Source organism: Stegostoma tigrinum, chromosome 16 (genome assembly GCF_030684315.1).
Source record: "Stegostoma tigrinum isolate sSteTig4 chromosome 16, sSteTig4.hap1, whole genome shotgun sequence".
NCBI lineage: Eukaryota > Metazoa > Chordata > Chondrichthyes > Orectolobiformes > Stegostomatidae > Stegostoma > Stegostoma tigrinum.
The window spans coordinates 25,473,645-25,498,854 of NC_081369.1; the positions used below are offsets into that span (position 1 = coordinate 25,473,645).

The window sequence follows — 25,210 nt, forward strand, 5'->3', positions numbered from 1 at the left end:
ATCCAAGATAACAAAGTGGAGAGGCTGGATGAACACAGCAGGCCAAGCAGCATCTCAGGAGCACAAAAACTGATGTTTTGGGCCTAGACCCCTCTCTGATGAATGGTCTAGGCCCGAAACATCAGCTTTTGTGCTCCTGAGATGCTGCTTGGCCTGCTGTGTTCATCCAGCCTCTCCACTTTGTTATCTTGGTCATTTGGAATAACAGGTTTCCTTTTAGTTATGCCTTTGATTATTTTCATTGATTTGTTTGGCTAAGGCCAAGGCTAATTCATAGTATCGTCATCTCTACTACAGATAGGGCAAGGATGGAGATACCAAGTCTGCCTTGGCCAGAATAGGGATCACATTACATTGGTTTTTTTGCACCAATCAAACTTATGCCAAACCTCCAGCCAAAAGGCCTTCCAAGGAACCCAAGTTGCTGAGCAACACGCACATTTCCAAATTTGTTGGAGCCTAAAACTGTGAACTGTGATGACCAAAGCTCCTAGTTATTTTTATCACATGGCTAGACAGGACAATCTCCCACTGTTAATGCCTGCCATGTTTAGCTGCATTATGAACTTGTTTGGCCTTCTAACCCTGCAGTGGGACCTAAACCTGGAGATTCTGGCTCAGAGTGAGGGAAAGTGCCACTGTGTCACAACACGTTTTAGTACACAAAGTATAATCAGAAAAGAGGGTAAAAAGCAGCCTGTGACCATCTGGCTGCAGTGCCAACAATAATGTTTAATATTTTTAAGAGCAATGGAGAGACTGTAACTCTGTAATCACCTGGATGGTACAACATTTCAGTTACCTTAAAAGCTGTTAACACTCCATATTCATGTGCAACAATGTTTTCATAAAAGTTCAAATTGTTTATGGTTCCAATGTTTTGTTCTCTCCACAGGCTGCTGCAGAATCAGCTGAAGCACAGACCATGCGTTCTGTTCAGCAGACCTTAGCATCGACTAGTCTTTCAACTTCCCTTCTTATGAATCCATCACTTTCCCAGCATGCATCTGTCTCAGCATCAACCCAGACACTGCCAAGAGCAATAGCCCCTAAACCAATGAGGCTGCCCTTGCAAGGCAATCAGCTGGTGGCATCTGTTACCATAGCTCCAAACATGTCAACAAATATTGCCGCACCTCTGGGTACCCCTATGGTCCCCACTCCACCTTCACCCCAGCTAAGTCCTCCACTGCAGCCTCAGCAGCACCAGATACAGCAAATGCAACAGCATCAATTGCAACACTTTCAGCAGCATCAAATGCAGCAGCAAATACAACAGCAAATGCAGCACCAGCAAATTCAGCAGCATCAGCACCAAATACAGCAGCATCAAATGCAGCAACACCAGATGCACCATCAAATGCACCAACAGCAGCTTCAGCAGCACATGCAGCAGCAGTTGCAGCAGCAGTTGCAGCAACAGCAGATTCAGCAGCAGTTACAGCAGATGCAGCTACAGCACATGCAGAAACAGCAAATCCAGCAGCTGCAACAGCAGCACCCACCTCAGCACTCGCCACCTCAGCATTCCCCTGTTGCCTCACAGTCAGTGGTGGCCTCACAGATCACTTCGCCAGTGCCCACACCATCAAGTCCACAGCCAGCTCAGCAACAACAATCTCCACTACAAACCCAGGCCCAGACCCAAGTATTGCCACAGGTCAGTAACTTTTAAACATAAAAACTTCCCTGGAAGACAAGGCGGCACGATATTTTAAATTGATGCGACTAATATTCTCTGAAACGGATGATATTTAATAGATTCATGAATCTGGTCTATCTTTGACCTCAAACTGTTTGGTTTTTTTTATGCGTTAATAAATAAATATGTACTTCATGATCTCTTCTTTGTGGTAAAATTATCCCAGCATAGATTTTTAAGAATCAGTTATGCATATTATGCTGGTTGAAATGTGAAGCTGAGGATTTTTAGTTGTGATGTACACTGTATAATTTTCATTTTCTACAGTGATACTTTGCCCTTATTTCTTTGAAAATGTAAAACAGTAATCCAACAGGTTGTTTAAATAAAAGTCATAACATCAAAAAAGTGTGGTAATTGGTTCAGTCCTATTTAAATACTTAGGATATGTATATATTTTATCAAAGAACGAACGGAAGATTAGATCAACAAGATTTACATCAAAGAACAAACTTTTTTGTTTAATTGTGACTTCTAGTAAATGATCTGTCTCATTACAGATTGTGAATTCAGTTGGGTGAATTGCTAGATTATAGATATGTTTATCATTTTATTGGGATTAACATCATTTTCACAATGCTACCACACCAGTTAGAAGTAAACTTGCATGGATAGACAATGAATGCTGTCAGTGGCAGGTATACCATTCAGATGGTAATTTTTTTTATTCACTCATGGAATGTGGGCATTGCTGGCTGGCCAGCATTTTATTGCCCATCCCCAGTTGCTCTTGAGAAGGCGATAGTGAGCTGCTTTCTTGAACCACTGCAGTCCATGAGTTACAGTTTGACCCACAATGTCTTTAGGGAGAAAATTCCAGGATTTTGACCCAGTGACAGTGAAGGAATGATGATATGTTTCCAAGTCAAATATGCAGAAACGGTCCAAAGTCCACAAAAACGCACCAGCTAGTGAATAGTGATCTTTCCTTTTTGATAAATAAACAAATATATTACTGGAAGGGAAAATAAAAATATTGGCTCTGTATATGTTAAAATTCCATAAATGAATAGATCTTAGTTGCTTTAGTTCACTCTAGAGAAAGGCTTCCATCGTTCCTTGGTTTTGGTCATCCTTTTATACTCCTGAATCCAATAGATAATGCTCCTCTTATTTTGTTTCACAATTGGATGGCAGTCAAGAAAGGCAGTACATATGCTCTATGTACCTGTTTGTTGTTTTGCAAATGAATCTGCTTTCCTAGCTCCAGTGACTATTGTTTGTTAAAATAAAGAATCTGAAATTAGTTTATTTGTTCTGAAACAGAAACTGTATAAGAAACTCTTGCCAAATGGAGTTACGTGTGCTTTACATTTTACAAACAATAGTTTTTGTTGGAAGTTGCTTGTGTCACATTGATCACAAATTTGTACTGATAACCCTTCCCACTTAGCCGTCCAGAAAACATCCCAGTGTTACATAGTGCTTGGCAACCCATTGCCCTGCACCCAAAAGCGGAATGAATGGATTTTCATTGATGCACATAAATGTCCATTTAGAAATGTTTAAAATAATTTAAGAAAATGTATTGTAGAAATAGCATCCATTACAACAAATTGTATGTTCCTGTAAATAGATCACAGTCGTAGAATATCTTTTTGGTTGTTTCCTTTCACACTAGTAAATGAATCTGTAATTTGTATTAATAGCGTTGAGAAAGTACTGAGCACCTTTGTGCATATTGCCTGCGCACAGATGGGATTAGCAGTTCACATTATTTCATTTCTCATCCAAGTGCATCAGAAATGAGGCTGCCATCGTAATGCTTTCTGGAACAGCATGGCTGCTGTCCCCAGCTGTCTCCAGTGATTAATTACAGCATCTGTCCTGTCAGAAGCTATAGTGAAGAAGTCTGGTTAAAATTGCAAATGAGCGCTGGCAACAACCTTAAACTGCTGATGATAAAATGAAAATTAAAAACAGCAAGTGTCATGCATGACTGGAATCCCAATACACACTGGGGACATGCTATAGTATGTGTCCGTAGCTACCAGCTATTAGTTATAAACAGAAATTAAAATAATGAGCACTCACAAAATAGCAGGTATTCTGTTGAGCCCGGACCACATTGTTTCATTGATAAGGAAACATGAATTTTGTCTGTGTTCTGCAACCATGCAGCATTTTGATCCTTGTGTACAAATATTTAATAGCGCAGTGTTGATCTGATTAAATTCTTAAATTCATTGCTTGGAATAAATTAGATGAGAAGGAGAGAAAGATTTGTGTGTGGAACTTATCTCTCCAATTTACGTTTCATCTGCTATCAGAAAATTAATATGAATTAGACAATGTCGCTGTAGAAAGATAATCCAGCCCAAATCAGCTTTTGTATTTTATTGCCAGGTATAATTACATTTTTGTCTTTTGACAAGCGTAATATGATTCGTAGTTTAATTTATGCTTATTTTTGTCTATTTCAGAAATTAAAGCTTGCATGACTCATTCTACCCTAGGGAAATTAGATGTCGACCATATAAAATTATAATGTGATATCTCACTTGTGTAACACAAGTTTTTTAATCCTTTATTGCCTATTCATGACACATATATTTTAGATTTTAAAAATATACAATGAGTTTCATTTTTTCACTCAGAGTTCAAATAATTCTATTTATTTTCATGGAATGCACCATGAGAAGATACTTTCTCATGTCAGTGGAAAGCTGTGTCTTCATTCCCTTTAAACAGTTGTGACATTATTTGAATGAACACGAAAAGTTTTAATTAAATTTGGCACTAGGTCATTAATCACTAAGTTAGAGTATAACAGCCCCGGTGACTGTACGCAGCATAATTTCTGTCAGCCATTATCACCTGATCCATTGATGTTTGCAGTATTTCTAGACTGATGGATTAAATATCTCAGGTTTAACCAGTGTCTTCTGCCTTACTCTATTCAATAGTCTTTAAGCATTTGAAAGGCTTCTTTCTATTACCCACTTCATGGAGTAGTTTGCAGTACTGGACTTGAGTATAACCTTTCTTGCTCCTTTGTTTTGCTTTTGTTTTGTAACAGCTGTTATCATCGTTTTTGGTCAGCTGTGATTGCTGGAGGGAAAATAGGACCAGATGGTGTTTTGCTATGCATGAATGGAGTGTTAGAGTAGTTTGGACTGAATAGGCCACGATTGAATGGTGTCTATACACCACCTGCCCCTTAGCAGCAGTGTTTGGATCATAGTAGCATGATCTGTCTTGGACTTAGTAGGTTAGGATGGGAAAAAATAGAGACAAAAATAGAGAGTTGTTGGATTTAGCCCATATTTATTGATCAGCCGTGTGGGCAGGAGCATAGTGCAATAGACAGTCAATTTGACTTAATTGGATATGACACCACATGTACATGTAATCTATCATTGTTTTCTTTCAATACAGGTTACCTGTTTCCATGGAAACATGGTATTGTCATGATGTAGTATCAGATAAAGGAAGGAGGCAGGAATTTAGTTGAGTGTGTGTTTCTGCTTTTGTCAGTCTTTTTGTAATTATGTTGCATGTAACAAAGGGACACAGATTGTGATTCAACAAAAAAGTATCTCCACCCAGGTTTTCAGTGCTAACACTGCTTTGTTAAAATGCAGAAAAAGGATAGCATACTTGAGCCGCATACTGTTGATCCAAATTCTGAGATTAAAGCATGATGCAAAATGGTATTTTCACTCATTTTTAATTTGAATTGTAATTACCAATTACTGTGTGGAATTCACAAGGACAAGCTCTCAAAATATAATGCTCTTTTGAGATGGCATTGCTTAAAATTGCCTCTTCTGCTGCGGAGTATTTTGCGTTTCTAATTTGTATGCAATCCTTGCCTCCTCTTGTCTGTTGGAAGCCAAAGTAAGTATAATTTTCTTCATTCCTGTATCTGTAGGTCAATCACTCCCTTGAAAAGAATGATTGTGAGTACTGTTACTACGTATAAGGTTTAGTGCTTGACCTCTGCATTCAGAACTGAGACTGGCTATTCTCATTATTCCCTTCCATTGTGTAGATGCTGTGTTTACCATGAGGCTGGCTCAGGGTGCAGTTTTACTTTCGGCATAGGAAGGCAACTTATTAGGACTGAAAGCATCTTATAGGGACCCCTAGTTATTCGTTGCAGGAACAGTTAGTATCATTATTCCTTACCAACTTTTGATGCATATCCTATGACATTTACATCTTGATTTGAGCACGACTACAGGCATAGGTAAATTCTCTGGCTCTTTGCTGTCCAACACAGTACCATTTAAACATTGCATTAATTAGAAAAGATTCACCTATTTAAATAGTTTTTAACTACTTCCAGACCTTTTCACCATCTCCGCCTGAAGTCCAGCCTATCATCAGCTCTCCCCCACCAACTCCTGTGGGTGCTACCACTCCAATACGATGCATGAGGACTGGCTGCACAAATCCACCAACCCCGAGCGTGGAGTGGGATAATGAATACTGTAGCAGCGAGTGTGTAGTTAACCACTGCAGGTAATATTTCACATCCACCTGTTTTATCAGATTAGTTACGTTAGCTAAATATAAACGTATTTTCAAAACACACAAAGCAAAAATGATTCCTGTGGAAGCAGTAAGCATAAGTGTAATTAAAACAAAATGCTCCATTTGCAAAACATTAGTATCTGCAGTGGTAGACGATATTTAACTGACATTTTGGTGGAAGTTCATTTTTGGGCTGGAAATAAATAGCCAATATCTTTGCTGTTTTGAACATGACTCTGTGTACCGAACTCAGTGTATACATTTTCATTACAGTAACTTGATCTGAGCCATCAATCACTTCACTTTAGGACAGACCAAATACTGATTATCCCATCAAATGTAGTAATGTACCAGACGATGAACCTTCTGTATGTATAAGTAGATGTTTTTCATTGAAGAACCACACATCATTTACTGACTAAATAGTCCTTTTTGAAAATGGGGGTCTCTGATCTGGAGAGTTTAGAATGGATGAAGTATGCTATAGATATATCTGATGCATTAAGTAGGACATGCGGCATCTACTGACTAATCTGGTGAGTTTTGAAGATGTTAAAAATATTTGCTTCACCCAATCCAGTTGTTCAGTAGTAAATATGATGTACTTGTGATCCACAGGACCTTTTATATCTATCCAAAAGTTTCCTCCTATTTTGGTGTGAACATGAATTTCAGCTATTAATTCTTTGTGCTGTTTAATTCCTCCTTTTTGTTGTAACTCTGAATAAAAATGTCAATATCTGACCTTCTTGGCATACATACATGGTCCTTACAAGTGTTTACCTATTTAGAAATAATCTTAAAACTGATACTTTCTGCATTTCCTTTTATAGGCGATGAAAATTGTGATACATGTGCAGGGGTTTACAGTCTTGGTATTTTTTTCTTGATAGTGATGGAGTGCAAATTGTGGAAACAAACAAACACTATTTAGTCTGGGTGTAATTATTTGTTGTTTTTTAAATGCATTTGTGATGTTTTATTGAACATGTCAACAGGGAATTGAAAAGTTATAGAAGATTCCACTGAGAAGAGTGCTGAGTCTGTGTTATTTCTCCCAGTTACAAACATCCTATTTGAAGTAATGAGCTGGGTAATGGGATTGTGGTAAGATTGCGAGGCAAATCTGTCAATGTACACCTTATCTATTACATTTTTGTCTGTAATACTTCTTTCTGATCTGATAAAGGTTAGAATGTATGCTGTAACTAAAATCTAATTTCAACCGGTTGCTCAAATGTCAATTTCATTCTTGTGTTCAGATTGATAGGCAGCAAGAAAACTGGAGTTTAATCGTCCAGCTGGCCTTGGAGTACATATTACAGTGCTGAGAATTTTTGTGTAACATTGCTTCTGATTAAATGTAATAGCAGTGACGTTAAAATCTTGTGTCTTCTGCAGGGATATCTTCATGGCGTGGGTTGCCTCTCGTAATCAGAGCTGTACTGCTTCTGTGAAGTGAAGATTCGCCATCAACGTTTTGCAGCCAAAACTCGGCATTTGTCAGACTGACTGCCAAGAAGATGTTCTGAAATGGCAGGCTGACATGCTTTGTTTCCTTGTAACTACATGGGCACAGACTTCAGAAGGCTTTCCAGTGACAGGCTGTACAGACTTTCTTTAGGCCCACCTGCCACTTCTGCCAGTGCCTGGAGAGCTAGCCATTTTACATTGTGTAATGTAGCTTCAGATGATTATTTTGTTTGACATGAACTTAAAGGGCATGGCTTTTAGTAAATGACGTGCCTCTGCATGATTGCTGAAGACTTTGAGAAGACTCAGATGGAAAAACAACTCTTCTTCTCTGACAGTGATGTCATTGTGCCCAGTTGAGACTTAAGATACTGAGTGAAGCGTATTACTTAAATGGAATGCTAACTACAATTTTCTTCACAATAGCGCAATTGCTTTTTGATGGTTTAAAGGAGAGTTAAGATCTTTTGCTCAATAATTGTTTCCATTTTACGAATTGTACACAACGATCAAGTTTAAGAATGTTGGTTTCTCAGATGTAATTATTTTCTAAGTTCTTAAGAAACCAGGTTCATTATGTAATAAGCAGTCATGTGACACTTGTATAATAACACCTTTTCCACTGGTAGTTTCATCTATTTGTTCTGCAACCAAAAAGAGTTATTTTACTATGTACTGTATTGTAGGAATTGCTTTTTGTACAGCAATTTCTTAGCATAGTGTGCTCAGTTTAACTGTGCCTCCTTTAAAGGAGACTTCTGTGTATAAGGCCAAATGCTTTAAAAAAGCTCCTCTTTAATGCAGTAGTCAAGTTAGAGATGGCTAGTGAAATAGCCTGTAAACCAAAATCAATCATGTTTAATATTTTTACTTCAGTTTGTATTTAATTTTTTGTATTAAAATTTGTGATCTTATTTAAGATTTAATTATTGAAAAATGATAGTTGGTGTATTACTGATCGACCTTTCAGTGAAGTGTACTTGTTTCTTCACCCAGAAACAAGTGGTTTCTTTCTCTCTTGTAACTGATCTTTTAATTTGTTTTATTTTGACTGTAATAAAAGTGACATGAAAATACTTCAGAGATTGTGTCATGAACCATGTGAAAGATGAATTCCCTATCCTGGGTAGGAGCACTGTGCCATTTTAAGCAAATATTTCTTTGTGTTATTACAATGAGTGATGTGTCACAACTAAGGAGTGCAACTGAATCCAGCAGGAAGCACAAATGTTAGGCACACAGGATGTTTTCAATGTCAAGAAATCAACTGTCACTTTGGAAATTCCAACCAAGCAATCTGAATCAGTTGCAAGTACTCAGAAGGCTGGAGAAATTCAACAGGTCTGGTAACATTTGTGAAGAGAAAGCTAACATTTTGAGTTCCATATGACATCTTCAGAACCATTCCCATATTTCCTGTTTGAACTAGAGTCCTGCTGGAATTGAAACTTTAACTGTTTCTCTCTCCACAGATGCTGCTAGATATGTTGAGTTTCTCCAGGTGTGTGTGTGTGTGTGTGTTTCAGATTTCCAGTAACTGCAGTATTTTGCTTTTATCAGAGTCAGCCCTTGAGTTCAATTGAAGTAAAAATTATTTCTGACAAAAACCTTCAAAATATGTTTTGACAGTAATTCCACATGAGGTCTCCAGACTCTGCCATAATTACTAATGTTAGCATAACCTTATTAAGTGAGGATATTAAGAGATATAGAAGGAAGACTGTTGCATCGGTTCTCTCTTTTTGTACCAGGCAGTTTGCGCCTCGGAAGGCACACCGGCTTCTTCAGGTAGCTGTTTGTGGGGAGAAGGAGAATTCTGCCTGTCTTGACAAAAATATCATAAGTGACTGTTAGCCAGTGCTGTTTTCTTCCTGGAATTCCCTCCACCTGAGCTGTCTAACTTGCCAATGTTGTACAGACAGAGAATCATAGTGAAGTTGTCCGGATATATACCTAGAGTCTGACAATATTTTGGATTTCTATCCATGAGTATGTGGCACTGTCACTAATTGTGAGCCTGGCAACTATCATTGGCTGTTGTTAAAGCCCATTAGGGTAGGAAATGGCCTGGGGGTATTATTGCTAGACTATTGATCCAGAGGTAATATTCTGGGGACATGGGTTCAAATCCCCTTGTAGCAGATGGTCGAATTTGAATTCAAACAAAAATCTGGAATGAAGAGTCTAGTGATAACAATGAACCCATTGCTGATTGTCAAGGGGAAATCCCACCTGGTTCACTAACAGCCTTTAGGGAAGGACCTCTGCCATCCTTACCTGGTATGGCCTACATGGGTCTCCAAACTCCCAGCAATTTAACAGTCCTCTGGGAAATTAGGAATGGACCAAAACCGCTGGTCCAGCCAGTGATGCCTACATCCATGAATAAGTTAAATCTGGTTCATTAATGTTGCTTAGGGGTAAAATAATTGCCATTCTATACAAGACTCCAGCCTCCTAGCAATCCGGTTGATTTTTTAACTGCCCTCTGAAATGGCCTAGCAAGTCCTGGGGTGATTAGGGGAGGGCAACAAATGCTGTATTCATGCCCTAGGAAAAAACAAAGGGAAAATCTTCTCTGGTGTCTCATCCACGCAACTATTTTTCATATGAGAGCTCGGAAATTGAATGTAGCAGTCTATTCACTTGTTATATTCATAGATAATATCCATCACTGTAGATTTCTGACTAAAGCCTGTGAATTCTATGAATAAGTTATCCAAAACTTTGTCATTAATTTACAAACACCAATATTTCAGATTCAACTTTGTCAATGTTGAATTTATTACTTTTTTATATGGATATAGGAGACCCAAATGGATAGTATTGGGTGGATTTTTGTTTTTGGTTAATAATCATGCTTGTTGTATTTCATGAAGGGTTTATCTCTGTGAGATTTGGTATGTTTTCTCACATTGATGTTCCAATCTGCCTCATTAATAACTGACCATACCCCTAAGGCATTCCTCTTCTCCAATACTAGCCCAATTCAACCATTTGCCATAGCTGCAAGTTCTCACCATGTCCAGGATATCCTGAAATAGACTGGCAACAGCAGCACTGACACCATATTTGAAAGCCCATTGTGCAGCTGGACAAGTACTTGTATTCCAAAGCTGGCCTGCACATAGTTTGGTTGATATCATGGCAGACAAGGGGTAATTAGCACTTCACTTTGTGGACAAGAACCTTGAGATCCTGCTGCATGTGGCTAGTGCCCTGGAACAAGCAGGAGGGTATTCCAGAGGAACAATTAGCAAGTTGGAGTTGACCTCTGATCTTGCTGACATTCATGTCAAAATTCCTAAACATTTCACCGCGCCCCCCCCCCCCCACCCCCCGCCACATCTTGTGGTATGATGGGAATCTTAGCATCTTAATTAATGATGTAAAATTTGGTGTTAATGAGAGTGATAATGAGTAATAATCCACATTGAAAGGCATCGTGCTAGTGAGAATCTCATGTCAACATCCAAATCTCTGGTGAAGAATGCTACTAGTCACTCCCAACTTTGAGATAGGCATCACCCCTCGTGCGATTCTCCTAGATTTCCTGCATAAACCACATCATTCAGGGTCCCATTAGATACTATCCATTGTATACAAAGACAATGTGGAAGTATTTATGCATCTGAAGAAAATATTTGTTAATTACATTGAACAGAATACAAAAATTGAGGTAGTTCTGGTAAAAAGTGATGTGTGCAGATACAATTTGCGTCTCTTAAATATCACTGTGTACACATTAAGAAGTAGGAACTGAGCTGAATGTTCTCAGAGGCTTCCGGATCCAGATGTCAAGTTGAAATGGTGGCCCCAAACGTTCCCTCCAATAGGGAGACCAGGACAGTGATACTCCTGCGACAGTCTCTTAATTAGTCACCGCTGAGCTCAATGCTCCCTTTGCTGTGGCCCTATCACCACAGTGACACCGTTACAGGAATAGGTTTAAGTGAAAAAATTAAAGGTGCCAAGCAAGTAAACCCCTTCGGAGAGGTATTCCACCAGGAACTCTCCAAAGCGCATATCCTCTACTGTGGGGCCTAAGGTTCCAATGACTCTCCCCATACTGCCACACAGAGGCTATTACCCTCTGGACGCAGGGTTGGGGGGGGGGTGTGCTCTGGAATTCGCAAAGTGCTACTGGACAATCTAAATTGCTCCTAATGGGGAAGTGAGTTTGGAGACAAACTGAACATTAAATTTCGACCAGTGGGAGGACTTCATCGTACCAATTGAATGTCTACCTCCATCCAGGGGATATCCAATCCTGCTTCCTGACTGCTGCAGGGAAACCTGCCCAAGCTTTTTGCTATTTTTCAGCTGCCCATGACTCTTAAACCAGGAACCTTTTGGCCCCTCTGCTTGTATAGATTTAAATTATCATTCTAGTCCATTTTCCCATGTGTTATTGCTCTTGGGAAAAGTGCCTCACAGCCCAGAAGGATGACATAACACAGTAAAGCACTGCAAACCTTCCCCTCTAATGCATGGCAGGCTCCTTTCCCTGACTAAGTTCAGTGCAGCAGTTTTCAAGATGAGCTCACTGCAAGGCTTAAGCATATCTAGTTACAATTAAAAGTATTACTTGGGAGGTAAAATACAATCAAGATTCAGATCTCTCATGCTTCAGGCTCTCACAGCTTAAACTCCTTTATGGCTTCAGTAGTGCTCTGCAAGATTAGTGAGAGTTTTGCTGTCTTATTCCACTGGGCAGTCAAGAGATAGGCCTGAACTTAGCAGTTCATCACAGCACAAAATGTTTTGAACAGTTGATGATCAATCTTTATATTGAAGCCTTCAGATGTTGACAATCATCTTGTCATGAGGACTGTGGTTGGGTGGGTCATGTTTTTCATTTCTGGCAAAAGCTGACTGACAGTCCATGTAATATCCATGAAAGATGCAGACGCCATGGGAACTGTCAGTGGGTCTTTTGACTAAGTGTTGTTGCCATCTCCCAGGACTCAGGTCATGCCATTGCATCTATAGTATTAAGATCTTATGTATTTGAATGTTTTTCTAGTGGCAGCTGGGTAGAGCCAACCACACAGCTGCCAATTCAAAATAAAGCCAATGGATGCTATTTTGCTTATTTTCAAAATAGATCCTTCACCAATAGATTTGTGCATCACTAAATACGATGAACTGATGGACGACTATTCAACATTACATTTGTTTTATGTATTAAGGTGACTATCATAACCATATTTTGGACTGTCCACACGATTATCCAGCAAACCTGAAAAATAGGTTCAGAGAAAAAAAATACAGTTGTTTATCACATCTCATTGGGCTGTGCATTTGGACATTTTTAAAAATTCATGAACGGGATGAGGCCATCAGTTGCTAGGCAGCATTTACTGCGCATCTCTAATTGCCCAGAGTCAACCACATTGCTGTGGATCTGGAGTTACATGTAGGCCAGACCAGGTAAGGATGGCAGTTTTGTTCCCCAAAGGATGTTTAGTGAACCAGATGGGTTTTTATGACAATTGGCAACGGGTTCTTGGTCATCATTAGATTCTTATTCCCAGATTTTTTTAAAATTCAAATTCCACCATCTGCAGTGACGGGATTCAAACCCGGGTCCCCAGAATATTATCTGGGTCTCTGGATAAACAGCCCAATGATAATATCACTAGGCCGTCACTTCCCGCACTGCAGACATGCACAGTCTTACTTTCAACACCAAAAAATGTCAAATCAACAGGACCCAAATCAATTCCCTTACATAAACTTACTTCTCAATTGGTACTAGACCTGATCCTACCAAAACAAGAGATATTCAGAAAATACCTATACCACAAGTCATATGAATGTACAAACAAGGAACAAGGGCAGGCTTTTCAGCCCAGCACCACTCAATATGATTAGGATCCATGTGATTGCCATTTCCTATCTGCATTCCTGTCTACCGCAGATACTATTTCACCCCTTGCTCAACAAGAATGCATCAAACCCATCTTAAAAGTATTTTAAGGACTCTGCTTCATCGCCTTTTTAGAAAGGTAGAATTCCAAAGACTCACAACCTTATAATACTGGACTGGAAGCCTGTTGTATTTGGTTCTAAGGTCCGAACAATAGCTAGCATTATTTTTGGGCGTGGAACTCAATTATCATCATGTGCCACAGTGGGATTCACACCTATACTCGCAGAACATTAACCTGGGGTTCCAGGTTGCTAATCCAGCGAAATTACCACTTCACCATTATCTCCTCAGTGTAGTGGTTCCTACTCCTCACTTTAAGTACAGAATTCACAGATACCTATTTGAGATAAAGAACTTAGATGAGAAGTAAATGACATTGGGTAGAGATATAGAGAGGCTCAGTTGGCTTGCCCTATCCCTCCACTCCTGCAGGAGTAGTTAGCATTGGGTGGACAGATGTAAAACAAGCCTGTATCCTAGCCATAAAGTGCAGTGTGTGGGCTAGACTGCAGAGTGTGACTTTTATCCCTCAGAGGCAACAAATCATAGCTTCATTAGCTGCTAGCCAATCTGATTGGCTGCCATCCCCAACATGTCCTGGTAGCATCAGAGCTCCATAGTGGGCATTGCCAGGAATGCCTGCAGACCCAGGCCAGCTGTCCAATGGAATGCCAGATCGAGGTCAATCAGGCTCATTAGATAGGGAGTGCTTTGCTCTCTTAGGAAAGGGGTAAAGGGGGTTTGCAGGAGTAGATTTTAAAGTGCTTATGGAGAGGAAGAAATAGGGTGTATTAAAATACAGGGCGGGGGCTGTCCCAACTAGGCAAAAGGGCACTGTGCAAAGATAATATCCCCTTCTGTCCTGCGTTTTTGAAAACTACTTTTAAGAAATAGTGTTGGTCTCTCCTGCCCACATCAAAAGCATTTTAAGAAGCTCAATGGACCCTTGTTTGTTTACAGATAGTAGGTGAACTGTTGATTTTGGTGCCCGAGGCTTTCCATAATATCTGGGTGAGCCTAGTAACGGGCAGGAAGCTAGTGATCTGGGCAGATGCCTGATTTCACAAGCTCCCTTGACCGCCATAAACACACCAGACATGGGCATGTGATATCCAGTCCATTTATCTCTCCCGAGGTTAAGCATGAAGGCCTAGCAATTCTATGCATTGATTTGCACCACTTTTATTTCAGTGGAAAATGATTTGTAGAGAAGGTTCTGTAGAAAATAGAAGCTAATACTTCACATTTGTTATATTTGCACATCAGTTGGAGGATTGATTGCCACGGAACCCAATGTAAAGTAGAATAATTTACAGGAGTGCTTGGAGATTCAAACTCACTCATCAAAACCAATGCATCATCGGGCTAGGAGAACAGTAATGACGACTTTAAACTTTTGGGTGTAAAGAAAACAACTCCATTGATTACTTCAGAAAATGATAATCATGTAACAGCAATGTTTGAAGGCCACTGTCCTCTATAAATAATGTTGAGATGAAGATCAGGTTGAGTAACAAATGTATCACAAAGGTTTGAGCTGTAATATCAGTACTTTAAGGTGAGGAGCTGTGATAAAACTGCTCCTAGTTTGAACAATTTGTGAAGTAATGTTGATGGAGAAGTTAAGAATAATTTATGGGGAAACATAGCCTAATGAGAACGGATAGGATAATAAGTTGGTGATTGTAGCAAGATGGAACATTGCCATCAGCAGTCAGTTACAAGAGAACTGTGCAGAGAGAATGGAATAGTTTATGCTAGCGAGGGATGTCCTTACAGAGGAGAGAAAATGATGCACAACAGTATATGTAAAAATATTTGCAGGAAACTGCCATTTCATAGGTAAGAAGAAACCATTACAGGCCACAAACTACCAGAAGAGACAAGGACAGCCATCATCCAATATATTGAATAGAATCCCAAGACACAAGCCTCAAGGCTGGTAAACCATGGCAGCAGCAGCAGAGGCTTCATTTTAATCATAAACGGGTGCCACATAACAAAACCCAAGAGACAAAAATTCTGCAGGTGACATCAAATGAAGGAAAACAAAACTTCGCCCAATGTACTTAGGTGAGAGGTGCTCTGCAAGTCAGCAGTGATATCAGCACCAGTCGAACAGTCACTGGCCCTTTTATAACCATAAGAAAATTGTGTAAGATCATCACAGAGGTCAGTACTGAGAATGATGGAAGAGCAATTTCAAGGATGTTGAACGTGGAATATAGAGGGTAGAGTCTGCCCTCAATCCAGTGAAACACAAATGTTTAGGGTAGATCAGTTAGTTGCATAGGCTAAAAGAAGACAGTCTGCCCCACCCATGAAAATGGGGACCATGTGTAGGAAAAGCGTATAGCAGCCATTTTATATTATTCATGTTGTGGACCTGAGCGATACCACAGAAAGCAGTAATGTCCAGCAGGGGGAGAAGACTGTTTAGAATGAAGGAAGATAAGGCACTTCAAGCATTTTGCAGACTAAAAAAATGCAACAGAAGGGGAAAGAAAATCAAGAAAAAAGTATGCAGAGAGCATAGCATTCAAGGAATTGGAAATAGAGTAAAAGAAGTTAAAACAAATTTGCTCGGGGAAGTCAAGGAATAAAAACTGAGGTTCCAGTTAGTCACAATCAAAGTAAATGGGCCCGAAACAGAATTTAAGCTTGACACTAGCACAAGTGTTACAATCCTGGGAGACCATTTGTAATAATGCAGAGCCATAGATGTCTAGCCATCAAGAATGTGTGAGGTACACATCTCTTTAAATAAATAATCAGATTATTACTCCACTTAGTCTTAACGGGTGAGATGTATGCCTTAAAGGATCTAAGAAAATCTCTCTCGAAAAAACATGTGTGTGCCTAGGGTTTCTGGAAAACATAGCCAATGCCCTAAAGCAAGTGAATTGGGCAGAATTCCATCAAGAATTCCCATAGCTCTTTCATCGTCAAGAAAATATATCAGATTATGTTGTTTCAAGATGCAAAACCAATATGTCTATACATTCCCTGGATGGCCCCACGCCCATTACTGGAGCAAGTTAAAGAAAAGCTTGGCAAGATGATACGCAGAGGAGTAATATCAGCTGTCACAGAACAAACCATGTGTTTTTCAGGACTTGTAACAGTTTCAAACTGAATAGTGACATCGGACTCTGTGTAATCCTGATACAATAAATAGAGCATTCAGAGAGATGTCCATCTAATGTCTTCAATAGATAGTATTCTGTTTAAACTCACCAATATTGTGCTCTTCACTAGGCTTGATGCTAGCAGTGTTCTTTTTTTGACAATGCGAACATTTATCACAATTTTCAGATGAGTCTGTTTTAATTGCCTTACTTTTGGGATGTCATCAGCTCCAGTGATTATTTGTTGTGCAATGACGTAAATCTAGAAGGGGAAAGAGTGTAGTTTGTCACATGGAAACAAAGAGTGCGGCTTACACATCATTAAGGGAAAGGTTAGGCAGTTCTGCAGATCATGGATCTATTTCATCAATGCAATGTTAACTGACCTCATACTTCTCTGGAAAGCAGAACATACCCAGTCTGGTGATCTCCACCCCCATTCACATCAGCACAACACAGGGGCAACACTTGAGCAGCCATTAACCGTTTACCTTTATACAGCACCTTTCATGTAGTAAGGATTCTTCACAAAAATGATTATCAGGCACAAATTCATCTTTGTGGCTGTGGAGTCCAGAAAATAGTTATCCTGAAAAGCTATCATGCTATACCACTGAGGTGATTGCCTTTCAAGAAGATAATCATCCTATATCTCTTTTAAATATGAATGTTGTGGGCGTATGCAAGAATATAGAGGAAAAGCAGGAGACTAGCATAGTTAATGATGCCCATTTGAAGAGCAGTGCAGGTACCATGGGCTGAATGTCCTCCTTCTGCATTGTAATTCTGTGAAATAATAATTCTGCAGAGCTTCCACAGAAATGTGATATTTGTAAGTCCGGTATAAATTTGCATCTCACTTGAAACCTTGCTATGTTACCACCTGGTGAATGATCTGTGTTGTGGAGTCAGGCAGTCTATTTCAGGTTTAATCAGAGGATTCCCAAAGACGTTTCCTGTGGTCTGTGATTTTTGCCAAAGTCTCGACAATACTATGAAGGGTGAACAAGGATAAGTGCCTGCACACTGGTGTGTCTGCACTCACTGTCCCTGCACCCTCTACAGTTTAACATACTTGGGATAACCACAGTGAGCTAAAGGAGTAATACCTGCGTGATCCTAGAGATGGATTGTTTGCGCTATAGTACTTGACAGTTTGGTCAACCATCACTTGTAACTTTGTGGTAAATGCTCTGTGTGAAAAGTAGAAGGATGTTAACACCTGCAGCTGTTTCTATTTTTGCATATAATTTATGGTGCTCCTGCATCTGTGAGAATATGTTCTGAATGGTGTCAAGGGATTCTTTAAGACTCATTATATTGGAAAGATTGCTCACCTGGTGTACAGATGTTTTGGTCATTCTCAACACCTGACTGTATAGCCTGTCTAGTCATATCGTGGGCGTTGTTTTGGTTATGTTTGATACATTCTTTTGGTTGGTAGAAATTGTGCTTTTGTCTCACCTCTGGTGTGGCTTCTCATGTTGCTGAACTGTTTATCCTAGCCTTTGCTTTCGGCATTGTCGCTTCCAGTGTCCTCATGCCTTGCATATAGGAGATTGCAAAGCCTGAATTACTAACTATGCTTACTAGCATTGGTTATTATGCCAATGGTGGGAAATATTCCATCTACTCAGTAGTATGGCTTTATGTTTGCATCTGCTTCATAGTAGTGTGTCTGTACTGTAACCTTTGAGTTTGTACTAGTGCCTTTTTTGGAATGCCTCTGTTGGGATACTGTCACTAGTTTGATTGTTATGTCAGCCAGTTGTGCTTCTGTATAGTCGCAATTTCACCCTGTATCTCTGTATCTGCTTTCAAATTGATCTATAGTGTTCTTCAGTCCCTGTCTAAAACGCATGAATTCTGCATAGTGCAGTTGGAAGTCAAGCCTCCTTTTAATCAATCTTTAAGTGTGGAGCATATTATGTTTTTGTTTATAACTTCACCTTCTGACAGACCTGAAGTGTTCATTCAGTGGAGGCCTTCAACTTTAAGCTTTATGGCTCACTTATCAAGTTTAGAAATGTTCAAGTCCTGAAAATAGAGTTGCACATATTTTCTGATCAGGGAAGATGTCTGCTGCATTTAAATCAAGTGAAGAAATGTTTGTGGTCATTCAGTAGCATTTTTTTGCAGGAACCAATGTTCAGACTTTCACAGTCCTTCAGGACTGGTTTTCTGTGACCCTGCCAATTTGTTGCTCTTTGCCTATTGGTAGACTGTAGTAGTGAACTGTTGCTGCATTCCTGGGCTTTTGAGGGGCCTGTTCATGAAGTTGTGCATTTGATGCAAAGATACACCCCACAATAGAGGAAATAAATTTATTTGCCAAAAAAACTTCTTGCAACCTTCTACAAGCAGATGATAGATGGCTTCTTCCTTCCTAACCTATGTCATCACCAGTGAATCCACCACACTCCCTATGAACTCCTAGCCTACTGCAATAATGGATCCCCATTTATGGGGTCTGTCCAGTGCGACAGATGCTAGAGCTGCATATTTTGTGGCTGTCACTGCCCAAAACTTTGCAATAGAAAGACGCAGTTGACTGAAGTTTTCTGAATTTCTAGCGCTCTCTCCAGGACCCAGTACCGGCTGGATTTAACAAGGTGTTACATCCCAAAACGGAGGTACTGTGTAGAGGATACCTACTGTACTGTAGAATCACTTAGACACCACCACTGAGTACTTGACAGTTTTTCTGAGTTGTGCACCAAAACATTTGCTGCATTTGAAAAGGCTAAGGCCTGTATCTTGTTCAGTCAAATCTTCACTGGCTAGCATGATCATGGTAAACATGTTGCCATCTTCTGTTTAGCTCAAATGTACTAATCATACAGCACGCATTGGTAGAACAAGAACGTGAGATATTTTTTGCATGTAAAGCTATGTGCATTCGTACAATGATAGCAGATCTGTTCTGTAAGATGCTGCATTGATTTGTTTATAGAGTGCATGGGATTATATGTCACATTCTGACTTGTGGTTGATAGTGATGGCGAGCAGTTTAAAATATGCTGAGTTAAAAATTCATTACAACAATGGCAACGCCACCCTCCAGGCTCATCGACCCGCTCAGCTGAGATTAAATCCTGTCCTGTGAAACAAAACAACTGAGTCATTCATATACAGGCTTGTCAGGCTAAATGCTTGTTTGATCTAATGGAGAGACTAAAGGAAGACATGAGTGAAAGTTAAGTGGGATGCTGTTGATATATTATGTTCTACAAAAATGGAATAAAAAGGGTAGGAAATTTGTCTCTGTGGTTTGGCGAAAGCTGGTCACTCACCCAGTGGTTTACATGCAGCCACCAGCTGTTTATGGCACAGCCTAAGCAGCAAACCTTTCAAGACCAGGAGGTATAGGAGCAGAATGAGGCCATTCAGCCCATCGTGTCTGCTCCACGAATCGATCACAGCTGATGTTTTACAGTGATAATTGCCATGTTCCTGAAAGGTCCCAAAGCTACTACTGAGAGAAGATAGATGTGGAGAGGAAGTGGGGAGAGGGTGCAGGGTACCAGGGATAGGGTATCAGCTGGGTAGCGGTTGGTGGCAACCAGGACTGAGGAGCACCAGGTGAGGTATTGGTGCCAATGGATAAAAAGATGAGAGAGCCAGGTGGGTGAGCCTTTGTGTAGTATAGGTAGCAGGGAAGGATTGCAGTGTGAATGATTGGCATGCTCTGTTCTACAATTAGCCAGGAGGTAGAACTGGTGTTAATCGCTATGATAATTCCTGGATAATTACTAAAGTAAGTTAAAAACCCTCTGACGTTTTTGACTGTAAATGAGAATTGGTGGACTTTGTCAGAGGGCACCAGGTGCTGGATCATTGCCCTTCAGAGCAGTAAAGCTTACGAGCAATAGCTGTGTAGTTGTACATTGGGACTTCTGAGGGATTTCAATGTAAAACCCAGCATCACTGAATTGTTACAGCACAGAAGGAGGCCATTTGGCCCATCATTGCCTTCACTAGCTTGTTAAATAAGCATCTTCCCGGTCTGCAACTATCTGGCAGCTGAAAGGTAGGGTCGTCGTGGCCTAAAGTTGGTGTCCCTACCTCTGACCCAGAAGGCGCAGGTTCAAATCTTACCTGCTCCAGAGATGTGTAATAATGTGTCTGAACAGGTTGATTAGAAAATATCCCAGAGAGCTGACAACCCTTGGCCAAGGTTTTTGTGCTGTAGTCAGTTTCTGTTATCTTAATGTAATTTAGATCCTTTGCAATGCATCCATTTTATTATTTCCTGTAGAGCTTGCTGGGCAGACAGTATCCGCAGCCATTTTAAAATGCAGTCTCCTGGCTCATTTTAAGTTGTTTTCAATGAAAGACTGAGGTATTAAATCAGTCTATGGAATTAAAGATTAATAGTTCATATGTTATAACCTTGGGGCATTATTGGAGGCTGATGAACAGTGGTTAGGAGAAATCATGTGAAGATTAATTAATGTGAAGATTAACCCTGAATGTGAATGGGAGTACTACATGCCTTACAGCTTTGTAGCAAGGTTTTCCAGTCTAGACTCCAGGAGCTGACCTTTCTGAACACTTTTTGCTATTTCTTCTTGTGGATGGCCCATGAGGGCTTCCTTTCTTTGAGAGAATTATGACACCTCTATTTCTGTCACAATCCTGGAGCCCTAGAATCCCATTGTTTAACGCTGTGACCTCAGTATTCTGCAGCAACCTCCTGCATTTCAGCGTAGCTTCCCTTTAAAAAATACTGACTACCTTTAAGAACAGAATGTGACATGCACCACATGCCAAGAGCATAACCTCCCTCCTGATCAAAAAAAAGCAGCCAGATGCTTGATCCAGGTGTCACAGACAAGAGGGAGAGATCAACTGTATTGTTTGTGCTGTCTTGTACTATTCCCTAAAAGGGATTGTTTTTAGAGTTTATTTACTTGCCCTTGCAAAAAAGAAATTCTTTGTGTATCCCCATATCCCATTTATGAAGTCCATTTTTAAAATGACCTGCAGTGAATTATTTCAGGTTAAAACAGTGTAGAGAGTACGACTGAATTCAAAACAAACTTGGGCTAATTGTTCAAATGAGATAATGGGGACTGCAGATGCTGGAGAATCCAAGATAACAAAGTGTGGAGCTGGATGAACACAGCAGGCCAAGCAGCATCTCAGGAGCACAAAAGCTGACGTTTTTTTCTGATGATGGGTCTAGGCCCAAAACGTCAGCTTTTGTCCTCCTGAGATGCTGCTTGGCCTGCTGTGTTCATCCAGCTCCACACTTTGTTATCTCTAATTGTTCATAATGTTCATTCATACATACACACATCCAAAAAAGAGAGAAAAGCAGTTGCAAATTACAAATTACTTCAGCCAAAGATAGATAGAATTCGTTCAGATGATTTTGGGAGACCAGTAAGTCAATGTCTATGTGAGGTTCTTTCTATGTGCAGAAGTCTCTTTTGCAGGAGCTCAAATACTCTTGAACCGCTAATGAAGGTATCATTATTGTTTCATTGAAAGTTGGTTCACTCCATAACCAAAACTCCAGAAATCAGACTTTTGAGAGATATCAAAATCAGTGGCAGATGTTCAGTTAATCTTGGTATTTTTAATGATGTGTTCTTTTCTGGTATTTCAAGGAGATAGATGAAAGGAATTAAAAAATTATATAGTCAAATGTGTTTCGAACAAAACTAGCAATTTCAATCATGTCCCTGGAGCCACAGATTAAGATTTTCAGGTGATGATTTGGATTTGATGTCCCCTTGTCAGAAACCATTGTGCACTGCAGCAAATAAAGGTTGAACAATATGAAATAGTAAGGTGTAGAGCTGGATGAACACAGCAGACCAGGCAGCATCAGAGGAGCAGGGAAGCTGACATTTTGGGTTTGGACCCTTCTTCAGAAAATCTGTTATCTCAGATTCTCCAGCATTGGCAGTTCCTACTATCTTTGATCAATAATCTGTTTTGATGGCCATCTTTATTCAGAACTGGCTGAAATGATCACCTCATCTCCTAGTACCATGTATTGGTTTGGATGGAATGCTCACAAACAACAAGGAGAATGTGAGAATTTCAGAATGTGAGGTTACTTTGTTTCCTGGCAAATGCTGGAAATTTCTTGAAGTAAGCATTTTGCCCACATTGTGTTTGATAACAGCCATATTAGAATCCAGCAAGAGTCAATAAAAAAAAAGCAAGGTAGTATTGTTCTGAAAATAAATTATGATTTCTCTATTCCAGCCCCCTAAGCAATACTAGGGATGTAATGATGTAAGTGAAGTGACAGCACAAAATTTGTCTACTATTTATCTTCACCAGACCTGGTGTGTGTGAAATTAAAGGGAAAGCCCTGTATCTGGATATTTTTAGATGCTTGCCTATAAAAACTGGATTAATTGATATTACTGAACTAAAGAAAGTATCTGAAATAACCAGTAACCAAATCTCTTCTGTCATTGACCTGTACTTTGGTTGATGATGAACAGAATTTTCCCAGCCTTGAGCAGAATGTGCAATGATAAGAAATTTGGGAAAATACAGTTAGACTGGAAACATTAGACTTCTGCTGTTGAGAAAACATTTCCATCTTTTGCCTCATGATTTAAACGGTGAGTTCTAAATTTCATTACTGAACAGTTATTTTCATGTATTTGCATCTCATTAATAGCTGATCTCGCCTTATATCTATACAGCTCTCCATTTTCTTCGTTTTCGGCTACAAAGTTGAGAAATTCAACATAAAGGTGGGTTGAGCTGAGTCAAAGTTATCCTCCCAAATCAGTCCAGGGTTTGGGACATGGTCAGTCCTACGGGATGGGATATCTATGGTCAGGGAGATCATCAGGAGGCAGACCTTTGAAAGTCCTTTGAAAGTGGAATGCTCGAGCCTGGGTTTGTGATTCATTTAACTGTGAGAGGGAGAATTCACAAAACAATCACCATCACCTTAGCTTCAGCATGCAGAGATTCAATGGCCAACATTGGCATAGCAATTCACAAATCCATGGGATTATGAGATAAATTGCTTAAAGTTACATTACATTAACAGTAAGATAAAGGGACTTAATGGAATGGGGAGAGGCTGAAAGTTCATGGTGGGGTTTTGGGGTTTCAGGACAGTAATATAACAGAGAACATGAAGGGTGGGAGGAACATCATTATTCTCGGGTAGGAGCTTGCAATGACACCAATTTCAAATATTGCCGTCATTGCCTCAAAATCAACTGGGCGCTAATGAAATTGCTGCCACCACTCGCAGAGTGGGTAAAGTAAATTACTGTTTTTTCCTTTTACTTATTCGCATGTGAAATCCTGATAGGGGCCATTTTATTCATTCTACATCCACCAGTTTTGTAATGCCATTCATCTGCTGTCAAACTGGATTCTTTCGAAGAACATTAGCATTAAAAACTAAAGTCTCAAGATTCTTGACCACGACATACTTTGCATCGTTGAGGTTGGTTGGCTCGCCGAGCTGGCTTCTTGGTTCGCAGACGTTTCGTTACTGTGCTGGGTAACAGCCTAAGTGAAGCCTCCGATGAAATGTCGGTGTGTTTTCTTGCCTGGTTTTTAAACTCTGGGCTCTGTTGAGATGGATTGCCTCACTTCATCAGAGGCTACATTGAGGATGTTAGCCGGCATGGTAATGAAATGTCTGCAAGACAAGAAACCTGCTCGGCGAGACAACCGACCTCAACACCCACAACCCCAGCTACAAATCTACTCCAAAACCTTAGATACTTTGCATCAGGTGTCAGAGATACAAAGCTGTACAGATGCACACTTAAAAGTTTCATCCGACTTCACCATTTTGTATCATTTGACCTGATCACCTGACACTGGAATACAATTGAGCTACACCATTTCACACCAATGGTAAGAATGAAATTGCGTGGTCTGTGTTGCTTAAGGATGGTTCTTTCAAACAGGCTGGTGTCACAGTGGAGACAGCATTAAACTCACCCAATTTAGCATTTGCCCTTTGATTCTGCAACATACATCTGGATCAGCCTGTAAAGCTCAATGCTCCCTATTAAGGTATGACAGTGCCTTCCTCATGACTGCAAAGTCTCCATGTTATACTGTGTCAGGCCATAACATGTAGCTTCATCATGAATGAAGTGAGGGATCAGGAGGATGAGTACTGAAATTCTCTTATATTTCTGACATTACCAGATGATCTGCTCACTCATCTGAGATGAGGTACACTTCCGCTATGTGAATGTGGCTGGAAAGGAGCAAATTAGCTTGGGATTTTGATGCACTGGCTCTCTGTCTTAGTGTGGGAATCTTGCAGGGAATCTTGCATTCCAAACAGCATCTGTGGTGTTGGATGGGCAAGATTTGGATGCAGTGTGCCTTATGTGTACACAGTGTGCAACCCCGCTGAGCCAAACATTGACAGTCTGTATGCTGGATGAGACCAATTATACTGGCTGTTCAGTAAACAAAGCGGTCTTAAAAGCTATAGAAAAGACCAGAGTATTTCACAGTCAATGACACTCACCTTCT

At 40.0% G+C, this 25,210-nt stretch overlaps 1 protein-coding gene across 6 annotated transcripts in view; it reads left to right on the top strand.

Moving 5' to 3' along the window:
- Nucleotides 1-8,715, top strand: part of tox3 (TOX high mobility group box family member 3) — a 118,026-nt gene extending 109,311 nt beyond the window's left edge. For 4 of the 6 annotated variants that reach the window (XM_048547074.1, XM_048547076.1, XM_048547075.2 and 1 more), the window contains 3 exons: nt 896-1,660; nt 5,994-6,169; nt 7,583-8,715. In XM_048547074.1, the coding sequence (XP_048403031.1) occupies nt 896-1,660; nt 5,994-6,169; nt 7,583-7,643 (1,002 nt within the window). In that variant the 3' untranslated portion in view covers nt 7,644-8,715. Of the gene's footprint in view, nt 1-895; nt 5,543-5,993; nt 6,170-7,582 lie in introns of all 6 variants that reach the window. The other 2 variants (XR_009446788.1, XM_048547077.2) reach the window with 2 other exon arrangements.
- The last annotated feature ends 16,495 nt before the right edge of the window (nt 8,716-25,210 follow it).